The sequence below is a fragment of the Coccinella septempunctata genome, chromosome 9, assembly GCF_907165205.1.
Source record: "Coccinella septempunctata chromosome 9, icCocSept1.1, whole genome shotgun sequence".
NCBI lineage: Eukaryota > Metazoa > Arthropoda > Insecta > Coleoptera > Coccinellidae > Coccinella > Coccinella septempunctata.
In genome coordinates, this window is record NC_058197.1 from 5,876,648 (window position 1) to 5,892,574 (window position 15,927).

Consider the following 15,927-nt stretch of genomic DNA (forward strand, 5'->3'; position numbering starts at 1 on the left):
AATTCTTGGAATAAAGAATTCTTGAATTCCGTTCCGTTGTCTGTCGTAATTTTCCTAGGAGTTCCGTGATTAGAGAAATAGCGAATACAACATTCTACAATTTCTGCTGCCGTTTTGCTTTTCAGAATGAAACACTGTCCATGCCTTGAAAATGAATCGATCAATGTTAGACAGGGTGTTTTCGCAATGTTGATTGTATCAGCGTATAAGTGTTCGAAAGGCTTTTCACCGATTGGATTTTGTTTGAATATTAGTTTATTTGGTTGGCGTTCATATTTTTGACGTTGACAGATGTCACAGCTGTTAACATAACGTTGGACTTTCAAAAACATATTTGGAAAATAGAATTTTTTCTTGAGGCTTTCCACATTTTCTTGAATACCTCGATGTGTGGTTTTGGTTTCATGGTACAATTTGATTTTTTCCATTTGATCTTCTTCGTTTTCTATGTCTTCCAACAAAGTGTTTGAAATTTTAAACTTGAAACTTCCTGAATTGAATAGTTTTTGTGAATACTGAATAAATGATGTTTCGATATTTTTATTTTGGAAGAAAATTCCATATGTCTTATCGGGGACTATGAATTCTTTCAGAAATTGCGTGAATTGACTTTCTTCTGAAATAGTTACATTGAGCCTAAATTTTGATTGATTATGTAATTTTACTTTGGTGACGTTGAAGTTATTACCGCTTTTAATGATAATTTGGTATTGGAATGCATTAATTGCTCGTTCGGTGTAGGGAATATCTAAAATTGGATCTTCTTCGTTAGAATGTACCGTTTCCGCATCTGAATTTTCATCTGGGTTAATTGCAATTAATTCGTCGAAATCTTCTTTTCTTAAGTTAAGATCTTCATGTGATATTTGTGGCATTATTGATTCTAAATCTGATAACAATTGTTGTTCTTTTTCTGTAATATTAAATTCATCGATTTTTATCCTGGAAAGAGCATCCGCGTTATTATTGACACCTTTTCGATATTTGATCTCAAAATTGAATTCTTCTAGTTTAATTCTCCAACGCATTAATCTCGAAGAGGCTTCTTTTAGTGAAAATAGCCAAGTAAGAGGTCTATGATCCGTATAGATGGTGAATTTTCTACCAAATAAATATGGTCGGAAATGTTTCGTTGCCCATACTATAGAAAGTAATTCTTTTTCGATAGTTGAATAATTAATTTCGGCAGTATTAAGAGTTCTACTCGCGAAGGCTATTGGTAAATCATTAGGTGGATTTCCTTGTGATAGAATTGCACCAACGGCGTATTTTGATGCATCCGTAGTAAGAACAAAGGGTTGATTGAAATCTGGAAATTGAAGTATAGGATGATTTATTAACATATTTTTACTGATATTGAATGCTTCTTGATATTCTTGATTTTCGATATTGATCTTGGAATTTTTCTTCAAGCATCGAGTCAATGGTTTGGTAAGTTTAGAAAAATTTGGAATGAATTTCCGATAATAGCCTATCATGCCTAGGTATGATTTGATTTCCTTCGGGGTTTTCGGTATAGGAAAATTTTTAATAACTTCAATTTTTTCTGGGTTAGGTTCTACTCCTTTATTTGAGATCTTAAAGCCTAAAAACATTACTTCGCTTTTGAAAAAATGAGACTTATCCAACTGTATTTTAAGATTTTCTTGTTTAAGTAACTGTAAGACTGTTTGGATATCTGCTAAGTGTTTATCTGGATCTTTAGAAAATATCAAAATATCATCCATGTAGACAACACAAATTCACGGGGTTTTACTTGTTGTAAATGGAGTTCGTGGGAAACAATTCCATTGGTTAATATTCTGTTTTTTAAATCTAAATTAAGTTGTAGGTCTTTCATCAAATTATATCCTATCACACCATCGTATTGGGGATGAAATTTATAGACAACAAATGGGTAGGTTGTATCATAACCGAAAATGTTTATGGGAAAAAGCATTTTATTATTACACGATTCTTTACCTGTAGCTGTTGTGAAATATGTATTTTCTTTATAAATCGAATCGGGAAAATAGTTGTATGCAATCATTGGATCTATAATAGAAATCGAACTACCGGAATCTACTAGTAACTTACATGGTGGATTTTCTAACTTGATGTAAGGAAGACTTGCAATTCTTTCGTCGTTAAAATTTAGGTCATGTGTGATTGATAAGCAGTTTCCTGAAAATTTTCATCTTCTATTTCGCTACCTTGATTCTCTTCCGAATTACTGGGATGAACGTATTCGTAATCTAGATCGCAATTTTCATCTGTTTGTTCGTTTAACAAAAATTCATTTTGTTCTTCTGTATTAGCTAATTCTTCCGATACAAAGTTTGGTGGTGCCCTTGCTCTGAAATAATTTTCTCTGGGTTGATAGTTTGGTTTAGGTTGTCTTATACTTGATGATTCATTCGATCGTTTTTGTGGCAGAATTCTCGTTCTTATAGACATCGGTTCTGGTTTATCAGTAGGTTTATAATGAGGGTTAGGTTTGAAAACATTAGGTGGTTTACCGAATACTCGTTCATTATTAAAGAATTTTGGTTGCGTTGAATTCTGAGCAGGTTGTATACTTACAGGTTGACTTGGGAAATTCTGAATCGGATTATGACTGATATGAGGGCGTGTATTTTGTCTAGAAAAATTGGGGTTTGGAATGGAATGATAAGAGGTATAGTTAATCTTTTCTTTACTCTTATGAGCATTCTGTGAATAAGAATTGAAATTAGGACTGAAACTTAACTGCTGTCTTTTTATCTCTCGATTTTCCAACATTTTGCAGGTATCATCAAAGTTTCTTTCATTATTATCCAATAGATTTCTTACATTTTCATCAACATTATTATAAATTACTCTTTGACCAATTTTTTCCGAAATGTTCCTATAAATTACAAGTTCGTTATTGTTGAAACCTTGCATTTGTAATTGATAGTCATACTGCAATTTCGTCTGTTTGATTCTTTCTAAGAAATTTAGAAGAGGTTCTTTGGAAGCTCTACGCATATTTTGGTACTCATCCTGTAATACGTCGAAATTAATTCTGAATCCAAATTTATCGATTAAAATTTGCTTCAGTTCGACCCAATTATTTGGAATTGGTCCTGAATTTATAATTATTCTTGCTTCGTCGATTATTCGTGATTTTATCATGGCGAAACAATAATGATTAATTCGGGCATTATCTGTTAATCCGAATTTTGCGATGTAATTTTCTATTTCTACTATAAATGATTGGAGTTCATGTGAATTACCACTGAATTTTGGTAATAAATCTCCAAATAATTTTAAATCATTGATATCCATCGTATTAACTTGACTCGCTGAAGGTTGCGTCATTGTTGTTTTAAGATTTTTGAATTTTTCAATTAAATCGTCTATCTTGAATGAAATTAGTCAGTTTGTTTCTTACAATATTTATGAAAAAGAAAAAAAATCAAGTATTCCTTTGGTCTAGGGAATAGAAAAACTAGGAGGTTAATAGATCAACTCACTTTCGTTGCTTCCGGTCCTGGTTTGAAGGGCGCTACTCGATCAATCCACAGGTGTGTTGCTCGATGTTGATAAGCTCACAAGCAGGCCTGAGAGGGTTCACCTTGTACTTCTTTTCAGGGATTCAGCCTTTCGTCTTGGACTCTTGCTCGCTCTTTGGTTTGCTGCTACTTTTGATCGGTTTCACTGGTTAGGATTGACGTCACAAATTTTCACAACTTTTTGTTTCGAATGTTGCTCAAAGAAATAACTTTCACGTTTTCTATTTTTCTCTAGAATACTAGCAACATCCCATCCTCGTCGCCAGATATATTTTCTCAACTCGTCAACACTTTTTTAAAAAAAATCAGGAAGAACTTTTACAAGCGGTTTATTCAAAGTCTTTACAATGAATCTTATCTACTAACTCTGTCTTATTCTAACACCTTACATCCTTAAATAGATTAATTATGCCTGATCAGCAGTTGGCGGTCAGTGCTTCTTCATTTACGGGATGTGCCGGATCGGCTTACATATCAATATTCATCTCGGCTTACACCAACATTCCACAGAAAGTGTTCATGGAGATGGTCCAGTTTTGCCTCGAGCTCAGCTATTTCCAATACAAAGGTGTAGTGTATTTGCAGCTTGAAGGTAGTGCCATGGGAAACCCAATGAGTCGGGTAAGGCTGACATTGTTATAGATTTATTACAGCGATACCTGATGGATCCTATGACACCGTTCTCGACTGTTTCAACCAGTCCCATCCCAATATACAATTTACCCTGGAGAGAGAAGTCGATAATAAAATAACATTTTTGGACGTCGAAGTTTACAGGACTGAGAGTGGCCAATTGATGACTAACTGGTATACCAAAACAGCGTACTCAGGTAGAATATTGAATTACTATTCAAACAATCCGATTAGCCATAAAGTTACTGTGTAAAGGACTGCTGCACAGAATGGTAAATTTAAGTCACTACTCCTATCACGACTTTAACTTACTTTCAAATCAAGGCCATCCTCAGAAAGAACAACTACCCTAGAAATTTCACGAACCAGTGTATATCTTCTTTTTTCACAAAACATAAACGCATAAACCTTTCGAAAACATCTTCGGAGATTAGGTATTTCAGATTTCCTTTCATCAGGGTCTCTCACAAAAAATTAACGGAGTGTTCAATGATGCAGTCAAGCTGGCATACTAGAACGTAAAATCTATTAACTTTCTAACAAAATTAAAAGATCTAATACCATCCAGTGATCAATCAAATGTGATACCGTGTTCTTGCGAAAAATCGTACGTGGGACAGACTAAACAGTACCTGAGATTGAGAATAGCACAGCACAAGACTGATTGCAAAAGTCAAAATTATAATGAGTTGAATTAAACAGCTTTGGTATCACATCATTTCGAAATCGGACATAATTTCAAATTTGAGGAAACATCAATTTTAGATAAGGAAGCTAATTGGTTCAAGCGAAATGTGGGCGAGATGATACAGATTCATTTAACGGATAACATAAATTTGAGAACCGATTGTTTGGGCTTAATAAGCAGCATCTACAATAACATTTTAGACTTATATTCCAGAAATAAGAACCTGAATAGGAGAATATGAGATTTGTATTTGTTTGTTGGTTCTTTGAATGTGTTCAAGGATGAGTACTCTGTTTCACGCTGTTTGTATTTTATTTTTCATTTTGTTTGTTATTTTACTACTCAAATTTATATGTGGTGTGTAATTTAACCACGCAGTACACGGAGGTAGGGATGTCCGGTTTCTGTGTTATTGATTATCTGTGGATTGGATGCCAGGTTACATTAGCACCGATTTGTTTTTTTACATCAGTATTCGCCAGATGACACTCAAAACTTTTCACAAACCTTCGAAACGTTATTTTATCGGGTCCCTTTTTGAAAAAATCAAGTTTTTTATTGATGCAAAGCAGCTAAGAGAGAGTTCAGTACCTAGATGGGCGACTGCTCTGATTATAAATTCTGAAAAGCATACACTGGTTTACGCCTATGCCTTCTTATTAAGAATATTTTCGAAATCTTATAATGTGAATGGTTAAATTTTCATGTACCTAGGAGCTAGCTACTTGAAGATTTCTCTTCGAAATAATAGATGATTTAAAACTAATTTGTATTGCTCTTGAAAATACTGATAACGATTACGATATCGACCTGGGCAGAATCATTTCATTTTGAGTTGATTACTTCAATATTTCAAAAGGTTCAAAATGGGAAATAATCATATCAATCCAATCAGTGTATATTGAGGTACCTAGATAAATTGGGTAGATAAAATTTAATGTGGGTTGGTCACGAATGACACGATATTTAGTCGAATTCGATAATAAAAAAATTAAAAAGTAAATTTGAGCGCCAGAGACAGTAGGCGACAACAACTTAGGCAATAAAAAATTATTAATTACCTCAGTATTCCTTAATAGAAAACATATATTCAGGGTGATTCATTGGGAAATGCACATACTGTAAGGGTACGTCCAGGGGGTCGGCAAATCCAGTGAAATTGAAATTTTTTTTGGAGGGGACAAACAACGTGGTAAGCGGGAGGGGGGGGGCGGTTGTCCAACTCCAACTGCTTTGAAATTTTGCCAACTGTCATAGAAACATAGAAATTTTGCCATATGCGATCGAAACTTTGCCAACTGCTTTGAAATTTCTCCAACTCCGTTCAACATTGGGGGCTGCAAGGTCTCCCCATCCCACTTAGAGAGACTTTTTCTCTGAAGGATCGGGAGAACAGGCGGCAAACATCGATAATTTCCGTATATCCATGGAATTCAGTGAATTCACTGCAGTGTTTCTTTCAGGTATATTTCCGGGAGGGGCACTGCCGCCCCCCAAAGTTCCGCAGGTGCCCCCCCCCCGGCGAAATACTGAGAGCGCCTAGATCCAGTTATGGCGTGAAACTTCAATATATATAACAATAATTCAATAGGTTTTTTATTTTTTTCCCACCATAATGAGGGAACCCTTTCTAGAGAAGACTCAGCATATTTAGAGCAGGGGAGTATTTATTAACCCCCCCCCCAGGAAAGGTTTTTCACACAAAATCTTCGAATGGAAATGATCTACCCGCTTTTCACTCAAGATCAGTTCCGGTCCCTCGCTAGAACTTGCCACTACCCCCCCTGAATTGCTCTCGGGATACGCCCCTGATATAGCGCCCTATTGGGGGCGGCATAACAGTATTTGCACGCGGGCGCTCAGACAGCTAGCGGCGGGTCTGAATACAACAGTGCAGTTTGTACGTACTGATTAATAATAATAATAATAATAATAATATTTATTCCAAAAATCTTGCTACAAAAATAACACTACAAATATGTTTGAATACTGGAACAAACAAAATACCACAGAAGCTTTAGCTAAGCTATTGCTTGTACGTGGTGTGAATGTTCAATTCTCGAGAATTAAAGCATACTGCAGCATACAGAAAAAAAATTTAACATCCTTCACCGCTCCCTTTTTTTTTTTCAATAGTAATAGTAGGTATAATTATCTACACTACACCCAATCTCTCCTATGTCTTCTTCACTCCGCTCCAACAACATTAGATATGACTCTGATTCACTAGGTTATGAAAAATTTCTCTTCCTGAACTTGAGATCCAACACTTGATCTTTTTCTTAAACAATTTGATATCATTCAGTTTTCTCATTTCAAAAGGTAACAAACCAAACAATCTCGGCGACAGATAATCACATTGGCGCTGGCCTACGGTCTTATTACAGCGGGGTACACTCAATAACTTTTCCTTGTTTCGAGTACTGTAACAATGTGCAATCAGTGAAGAGGTGACTTTGCCCGTTTTTATTCTTATGAGCATGGACAAACAAAAAAGTTGCCTCACATCAAGAAAACCAGACTCCTCATACAGCTTATCATTTGGGTATCTTAAAGGTTTCCGAAATATTATTCTCAGTAACCACCTGTGGATAATATTAAGATTTTCCAGATGGGTGTCACAAATACCACCCCAGCCAACTATCCCATACGACAACTGCGATTGAATGAGTGCATAATATAGTATCTTCAGATGTTTAATATCAAGATAGTCTCTGAGGCGTTTGAATCTGAATAGCATACTTCTCAACTTCTTCACAATGTTCTTCACTTGTAGGTCCCACTTCATATGTCGATCAATCACGATCCCAAGATATCTCACAGACTCCGCCTCGAAAATACATGAACTTCCGTCCAAAGTAAGCGGTCCCATATCTGGTAGTCCACTCGAATAAGATGAAAATGGCAGGTATTTTGTCTTCTCAAAATTCATTGTTAGTTTGTTGTATCTGAGCCATTCTCCTATACTTTTGAGATCTTTTTCCGCTTTGTACTTCAACTGTTGCCATGTATCTCCTTCATAAAATATTGCCATGTCATCTGCAAAACTGATAATTTTGCCTTTAGTTGTTGAAGTCAACAAGCTATTTATGTATAGGATGAACAGAACTGGGCCTAACACTGTTCCCTGTGGTACTCCGTAAGTGACATGCATGGGATCGCTTAGTTCTTCACCAACACACACTCTTTGCTCTCTATCTGACAAATAACTCTCTAGAAGTTTATAAATATTTCCTCTCATCCCGAAGCTATAGAGTTTTTCCAACAATTTCTTGTGGCACACCGTATCGAAGGCTTTTGAGAGGTCAACAAACACACAAAGAGATGGTCTACTTTTATCTAAGGTCTCATAAATATGCCTTGTCAAACAATGAATCGCATCATCTGTAGATTTTCCCTCCTGAAACCCATACTGACGCTCCGATAGTATGCTGTGTTTCCTGCAGAAACTCACTATTCTCTGCTTAATAATCTTCTCCACAATTTTCGAAATATTGGAGACCAGTGAAATCGGTCTATAGTTGACCATCTCCAACCTATCTCCCGATTTGAACAGAGGCTTGATGACTCCAACCTTCAGACACCTGGGAAAGTAACCTCTATCAATGCATTTATTAATTAAATGAGTAAGAGGAGCTTTGATTTCATTGCAGATGTTCTTCAGAGTTTCTGCACGTATATCATCATACCCAGGGGATTTATTCGATTTCAGTTCATTTATTACCTGTTCAACCTCTCCAGTGCTTGTTGGATAAAGATACATTGACTTATCCACAGTGTTTGTCTTCTCTATGTAGTCATTGGGTTCGAGTATCTTCGCCGCATATTTTTCTCCCAATTCAGAATAATATTGGTTGAAAATGTTTGCAATATCTCTCTCAGCTTCAACGAGATCACCAGTGTCAGAATTAATTTTTTCTATCTTTATTTCCGCTTTGGAACGGTTACATATTTCATCTACGCATTTCCATAAGGCCTTAGACTGATTTACATTGTCTGCTATCTGCTTCCGTGCAAACATTCGTTTGGAGAGTTTTATCAGTTTATTCAACTTATTCTTATAATAAATATACTGCCTTTTGAGATTCAAATCATTTGGTGCTTCCATCATATGCTTGTACATGAGTTCCTTTTTGTTAACTGACACTAAGAGTGCAGGTGTCATCCACCTTTTTCGCGGTCTTTTCTTTTTTTTCACCCTTATTACTGTTGTATTTCTCTCAACATACGCTTTGATCTTCTCAATTAAATACTCGGTCATTTCATCTATATCATCCAAAGTGTATAAACCACTCCAATTCTCATTATTCAGGTCTTCTCTAAGTGCAGCATAGTCAACAAATTTCTTGATCCCACTCTCATTCATCTTTGGTTTCTCACAAGTATCCCGGTCCAAGCCAACTGTGATCGCTGTGGGGTAATGATCTGTAATATCAGTTTTGAATATGAAAGATGAGACATTCACAGTTGGGGATGCTTTAACCAGAAAATGGTCGAGGCATGTCTTACTTTCTGGTCGAGTATATTTGTTAATGTATGATTCAAATCCGCAACTATTAAAGATGTTCTTATATTCCTCGGAAAAATCTGAATCAGACAGTAGATCTATATTAATATCCCCAGTGATTATCTGGATGTCACCTCCTGAGAGTTTCCGAAGATAATCATTAAAATCAACATTGAACTGTTTCGGACAGGAGTTGGGCGATCTATAAATAGCGGACAGTTTAACATTACTATTTCCCACTGCGGCGCTAACTTCAAGTATCTTCATAATTCCAACATTCCTTGTCTCATATGAGCAACTGACACCTTCCTTAATGTACACCATCACACCATCGTTTCTGTTTAGTTCCCCCCCATTGTACAAGGTTCGATAACCATCAATCCTCAAACATTCCAAATCATGCACTATAAAAGTTTCAGTAAGAACTATCATCTCAAACTCAACCGAAAATCCACTGAGAAACAAAATTAGTTTGTCGAAATTTTTCATAATGCTCCGTATATTAAGGTGCAAAATTTTCAATGGTGTCTGAACGGACGTGACAAAATCTTCCAACTTAGAGATAACTTGTGTATCCTTTGTTTCACCTTCATACTCTCGAATGAACGGATCCATGTTGCTGTCTTAAACAATGTGAGTACAACTTAAACAGGAACAAATAACAAAAAACTAGTACCATCAATACACGGGAAAACAAACTGAAATAAGCAAGAAAAAAAATGAACACCCAATAGAAAGGAATACGGGCAAAAATAAACAGAATATCCAAATAAAACCAAAAAAAACAAAACTATGGATCCAAGCAACAGATCAGGGTTCCCGATTTGAGTTTAAGCGTGTCTTGATGTGTCTAACTGGCTTCTGGGCTTTCTTCACTGCCCCCTCCCCTGCCCCTCCTGGGGGTGGAAATTCCCGATTTGGAATGTAGTTGATATCCGGAACAGAGGGGATTGCTTCAGAGGGTGAAGACGCCACAGGTGCAATTGGCTTTCGGGTTCTTTTCACATCAGCCAAAAAAGTCTCTGATTCACCCGGTGTTCTCTCTGCAAGTTCAGCCTTCCGCTCCGGGCTAAAGTTCTGCACTCGAATAGGGGTGGATGGTGCGCTATTCGACTTTCTACACGTTTGACCTTTCTCCAACTGTAACAACTGCGTCACAGAAAAATAAGTGCCATCGACAACAAGCCTATTTCCCCTGATAAAACAACCTTTTCCCTCTCCCCTCCAAAGACGTAGATATCTCCTCAATATTTTCTGCTCCTCACGCTGGGCCTCAGTAAGATCATTCTCGATATATATGCCAGTTCCCCTCAGATTCTTCACGTTACGGAATATTTCCCTCTTCTTGAGATAAGACACAAATTCAACTTTCACTGGACAATTTTTTGATCTTCCCAGACATAGGATGTTATTCAGGTGGGATTTCCTAATATTTGTGTCTAACAATCCGTTAAGTCTCTCAATAACGAATTCACTAGTGATATCCTTAGGTTCCTTGTCTAATCCAAACAATACTATGTTAGCCTCTCTAGAATTTCTCTCTAATAATTCGACCCTATTTTTAAGATGTTCGTTTTCCAACTCAACAGCAGTTATTTTGCTCTTCAAGTTCTCAATTTCCACCAATAATCTCGTTTCACTAGCGAGTATTGTGTTCTTCAGTTCGTCTTTATTCTTTTGCATTTGTGTGAGAATTTTTTCAACTGTTGCGTCATTCATAGTCAGTGTGAGAAGAAAAACAGTTCCTCTACGATACCAGATTATCGACTAACAGGCCTGAGTGAAAACTTTTTTAGAAAAAAAATTTTCAGGAAATCATACAATATACAATATTTATTCCAACCGGGAAAAGGAACGACTGTCACACGATTGTGGGAACAATAGGACAAGGTATTACACACTTCACTCTTACGGGCCCATGTAAGAGACTATTATTAGTTTAGTAAATAATTAACTCTAGGTTTATAATTGAGAAATTGAATTTTGCGATGTCAAATCTAAAGTGAAAATATTATTTAAAACATTAAACAATACGTATACACTGCTTTTTTTCAGTTGACAGATTATCATACCCTTGTTCTAGTTAAAACAAAATTGGGATGTTTAACCCTAGAAATGTAAAATTGCTCCAACATTGCTTTTGCAATAAAGCTTTGTTTACTCCAAAATGAGCAACTTTCCTCCTTTTTAATTTTTTTTTTTTTGATTAGAGTCAATGCCATGAGCAATTTACGCATACAAGGCGTTTGAAAGTTTTGTACTCTTTGATTATAAAATTTGTCCAAAATACGGTCATATATGCCCTCTCGTTTTTCAATAAGGTTGGGATCTAGAAATAAGAAGAATGAAAAATATAGTGGATTTAAGCTGGAAAAGTACCATTTGGAGGAAAAAGTGTTTCTTTTGATTTCAATAATCTTCTGTGAAAATATTTTTACGAGACAAACACTCATCCTCTGTATATATAAAATCTTTGACTATTAACCCCCAATACTCAAACGTAAAATGAAAGGTATAAATGTATCATAACAAAATATATATTATATTAGAGAATAAATAAGTTAACAAATGAAATAAAAAGTTAACCTCTCTAGTACTTAACATAAATATGTATTAAATATTGAATTAATAGTAATATATAAATTAATTAATTTATATCAATTATGAGCTGTCAGATTTGGAACAAATAGATATGATATGAATGATAATGTACAAATGAATACTATAATAAATATTGAGCACGAAATTTCTTTCAATCGCTCATTTTTTGTGATCAAACTCATTGTTGGAGCAGACCGTTGAAAAGGAATCGGTTTTAGTTTGACCATTTCCTCCTTTTTCGAGGGAAAAGGCTAAGATTACCTATGAATGATTTTATATTCTACTCCAAGAGCTGTATTTTTTCAGATCAGGATAAGTAAAAATTAAATTTTTAGTCATATATGGGGTTTATTTAGAGCAGAGAGTCAGGAATGCCATCAGAGACATTTTACAATATTAGAAACTAGAACTTAATTTTTATGTGTAACAAGACAAAAAGAAAACAAAAAACAAAAACAAAAACAAAAATGTTCAGACAAACATGAATCGTCCAAGAAAATTCCCCTTCAGAATACGTTTTGCGGCTGTAGATTTTATTACAAAATATCAAAAATCAAAATTGATTATAGAAATTCTGCTCGATATTTATTCAAATTGAGTGTAACGTGTATCACATGATTTTATTGAAGTTATAGATGTTTTAGCTAACAAATTTGAACGAAAAGTTTCAATTCGTATCAGAGTGATGGAGATTCACTGGGAGTAGACATTTCTGTGGTCAATAGTTTTATAGCGCTTATTGGAATTTCCAAATCGCCTGTAGAAAATTTGTATAGTTTTCAGATATTTTCATGAATAAGTAGAAGAATAGGAAGCTATGGCACATTTTCGAAATCGACAAAATAACCAAATTTGATTATACAGGTTGGGCTTTTTAAAACGAAACAGACGAGATAACGGGTGGAATAAATTTATTTCGAAAAAATGCTTGGACACGTCGATTTTTGTTTCGAGGGGGACCACTTTTAAGGTCAAATTCACAACTATATCGCTTCAACCCTTAGTGTTAGAACACCAACCCCTAAATTTTGAATAGGAAAGATAGGGTGAGTGATACCTCATTTGAAAGGCCTTTTTATGCTGCCCATTCAAGAATAATTGACATCTCGGGTGGCCATGGAAAATCGAATTTAGGTTGATAATAGCCCATAAGTTAAGATTTCGTGTTGCGAAATTCAAGGATGGTAATATGAATCTATACACTGACAGCAGATTATTTGAATTTTTACTGCTGTAAAAAAATTATAAGTCTAAAGTCTCACATTGGTCTGAGAATAACGTTATTCAGACGTCTTTGTGACAAAATCAACGTCAGCAACAAGATGTCTATCCATTACTGACACACAAAATAAGGGTTGATATTCCATCCATTCGAGAATGATTGACATCCTAGTAGGTCTTGAAAGTCCAGGTGCAGCTTAATATCTGGTCACAAAAGATCTTAAAAAATTTCTTTACTTCCAATCACAGAACTGGAATATATAAATATAACCTAGAAAAGTATATGAAAATAAGAAATATTCAGATTTGCAGCATATTAATTGGCATTCAAAATTGACACAATTGTGTTTTCAATTTATACGATTAAATTAAGAGCATAAACAGCTGTACAAAATTCCTTAAGTCTTCAAAGTTGATACAGAAGAACAGAATGTGTTCAACCGTTTCATCCGTGCTCCTGCACGAGCGGCACAGGAAACAGCTAGATAGTCAGTCCCATTCTATTTATAAGAAGTTGTGACCTTAGAATAATAAACCCATTCCAAATGGTAGTACCCTACCGTAGTACCGTATTTCAGGTGTCAGGTACTTGTGAAAGCATGTATCCTTGTCCATTTGTATTTCTTTTCAGAATATTTCAAAAGAATCTATTATGAGAATTCTCAGGCATCACTGAACTGCAAACTTTCGGATGTAAGCTACGTCGATCGACCTTTTGCTTTCAGATGTTTCGGCTTTCTTTCTACCTGTGCAATCTGTGGTAGAACCAAAGTACAAGTAAAATACAGCTTCTATTATGGCATGACTGCATAAATATTTTAGTCATACCATTGAGTATTAGACCCAGTGGGGTTAATACTCAATTGGTCATATACGCTGTTTCCAGCGTCTGCATTGTGTGAGTTAGTCACAGATAATAAAGTTTTATGTCACAGTTAGAGCTGGACAAAAGGCAAAATGGATAGTTCCCGTCAATTAGAACACAAAATATTTTTGAGTCGTGTATCAGAATCAGATTCATAAAAAATAAAAGAGTATTTCAACCGTTTTCATTACAAATAAAAATTACGAAATTCGTTTAGGTGTTGTAAAGAGGAAAAAAGTAATCCAGCCCATAATATTAATCGGCAAAAAATCTCCTTTGGAGGATACTGGATTTTTAAATGTACTCAATCCACCATCGTTCCAGATCTTTTCATGCAGCCATTTTCGTTGTTATCATATAGAAAAAAAATCATCTTAACCAATTAACCATAATATATTTTGTGAATTATTGTATCAGTTGTCTTCATTTTGTTGATGTGGTCCATAAAAAATTCCCAATCACTAGGGAAGAATTCGAATTCCAAGCCAAAGAATGGTTTTCAGGCATAGTATAGGCAGAGGAGAGAAAGGGACGAACAAAGGAAGTAAAAATAAACACTTCAAATATATGTACAGATACATTTTAATTTTTGAACATCAAATATTACTCGAAAATGACGCATTATACGAGAAAATATGAAGAACACTTTTATTTTACATTCAAATGTTCATTGGATAGCGTCTAACTTAGTTTTAAGAGTTTGGTTATTTAAATTTTTGGTATTTTTATGATACGCGTAATGGTTATAATGAGAAAATTGGAAGACGTGTGTTATATCTTGTGTTCGAAAAAGACTCATCACATAAATGAAAAACTATATGCCGAAATTCATTTCATTCGATAAAACTATTTGTGCGATAGAACTATAAATAACATTTTTTAATTTTTAACATTTTTTTTCAACAGGTATCTTTCGAACCTAGCCGATTCGGAAAAAATGGCGACGGAAAAAAGTGTTTCTTTTGACCTCAAGAATCTAGTGTTAAAATATTTGTACGAGTCAAAGACTCACCCTGTATACATATTTATTTTTTCATTTTCCCTTTCTGTAGATATGTAATAATTAGAATCGGTTTGTTTTCTACTATATTTCTGTTTTTTTATGTTGAATGTAATATGTCTTTTTTTGTATTTTTTATTTTTCCTTCCCCAGTTTTTGTTTTTTGATATTTATGTTTTTTATTTTAAATGTGATTTTTTTTGTAGCCGTTTGCGCGTATCATTAGAATATTTTAATGCTTATATAGTATTTTATATTTCATTTACTTAGTAGTTCATTTGAAATAGAATGTGGCATCTTCAAACATTCAAATGAATTAAAGAAGGCCTCACAAAACAAGTTCATAAAATGTCTTAAAAACGGCGATTTAGTGTGCGCAAAATGCTTTGGAAATTTTCTATTGTGTACATAAAAAGGCTATCAAAAATACTTCAGAGAAGTTCCTTTTGTGACATCCCAGGAACATCCTCATACATTGGCTGTTGTATAAAAGTTCTATTCATGTAAAAACAGAACATCGCACTGGATATGTTCAATATATCGAAACTTCTTACTTTTAACATCTCTGAGAAGTTTTTGTGCTCGATGGAATAAAACAATAAATGGTCTTGAGAATTATTTATATTATTTAATATATATATATATATATATATATATATATACAAAAATAATGATAATAGTTGAATGAATGCTATATTATACAAATTACATAATACAAAAATAAATATTAAATACTATTCTACTTCCTGTGGTTTCATATATCGTATCATGAGATACCGATATGAGATAAAAAATGAAATTATTTATATTACTTATATACAAAAATAATAAAATATATACGTCTTTCATACTACAAAAATAAATATTGTAGTACAACCTTGTATAATCTGTGGTAGC

The 15,927-nt window shown here is 34.5% G+C and overlaps 1 protein-coding gene across 1 annotated transcript; it reads right to left on the reverse strand.

Annotated features, from left to right (window-relative positions):
• Positions 1-10,153: 10,153 nt before the first annotated feature.
• On the reverse strand, positions 10,154-11,062 carry LOC123321037. The gene has a single exon (XM_044908541.1). It carries the CDS (start codon positions 11,060-11,062, stop codon positions 10,154-10,156), a length of 909 nt encoding a protein of 302 aa, XP_044764476.1.
• Between the last annotated feature and the right edge of the window lie 4,865 nt (positions 11,063-15,927).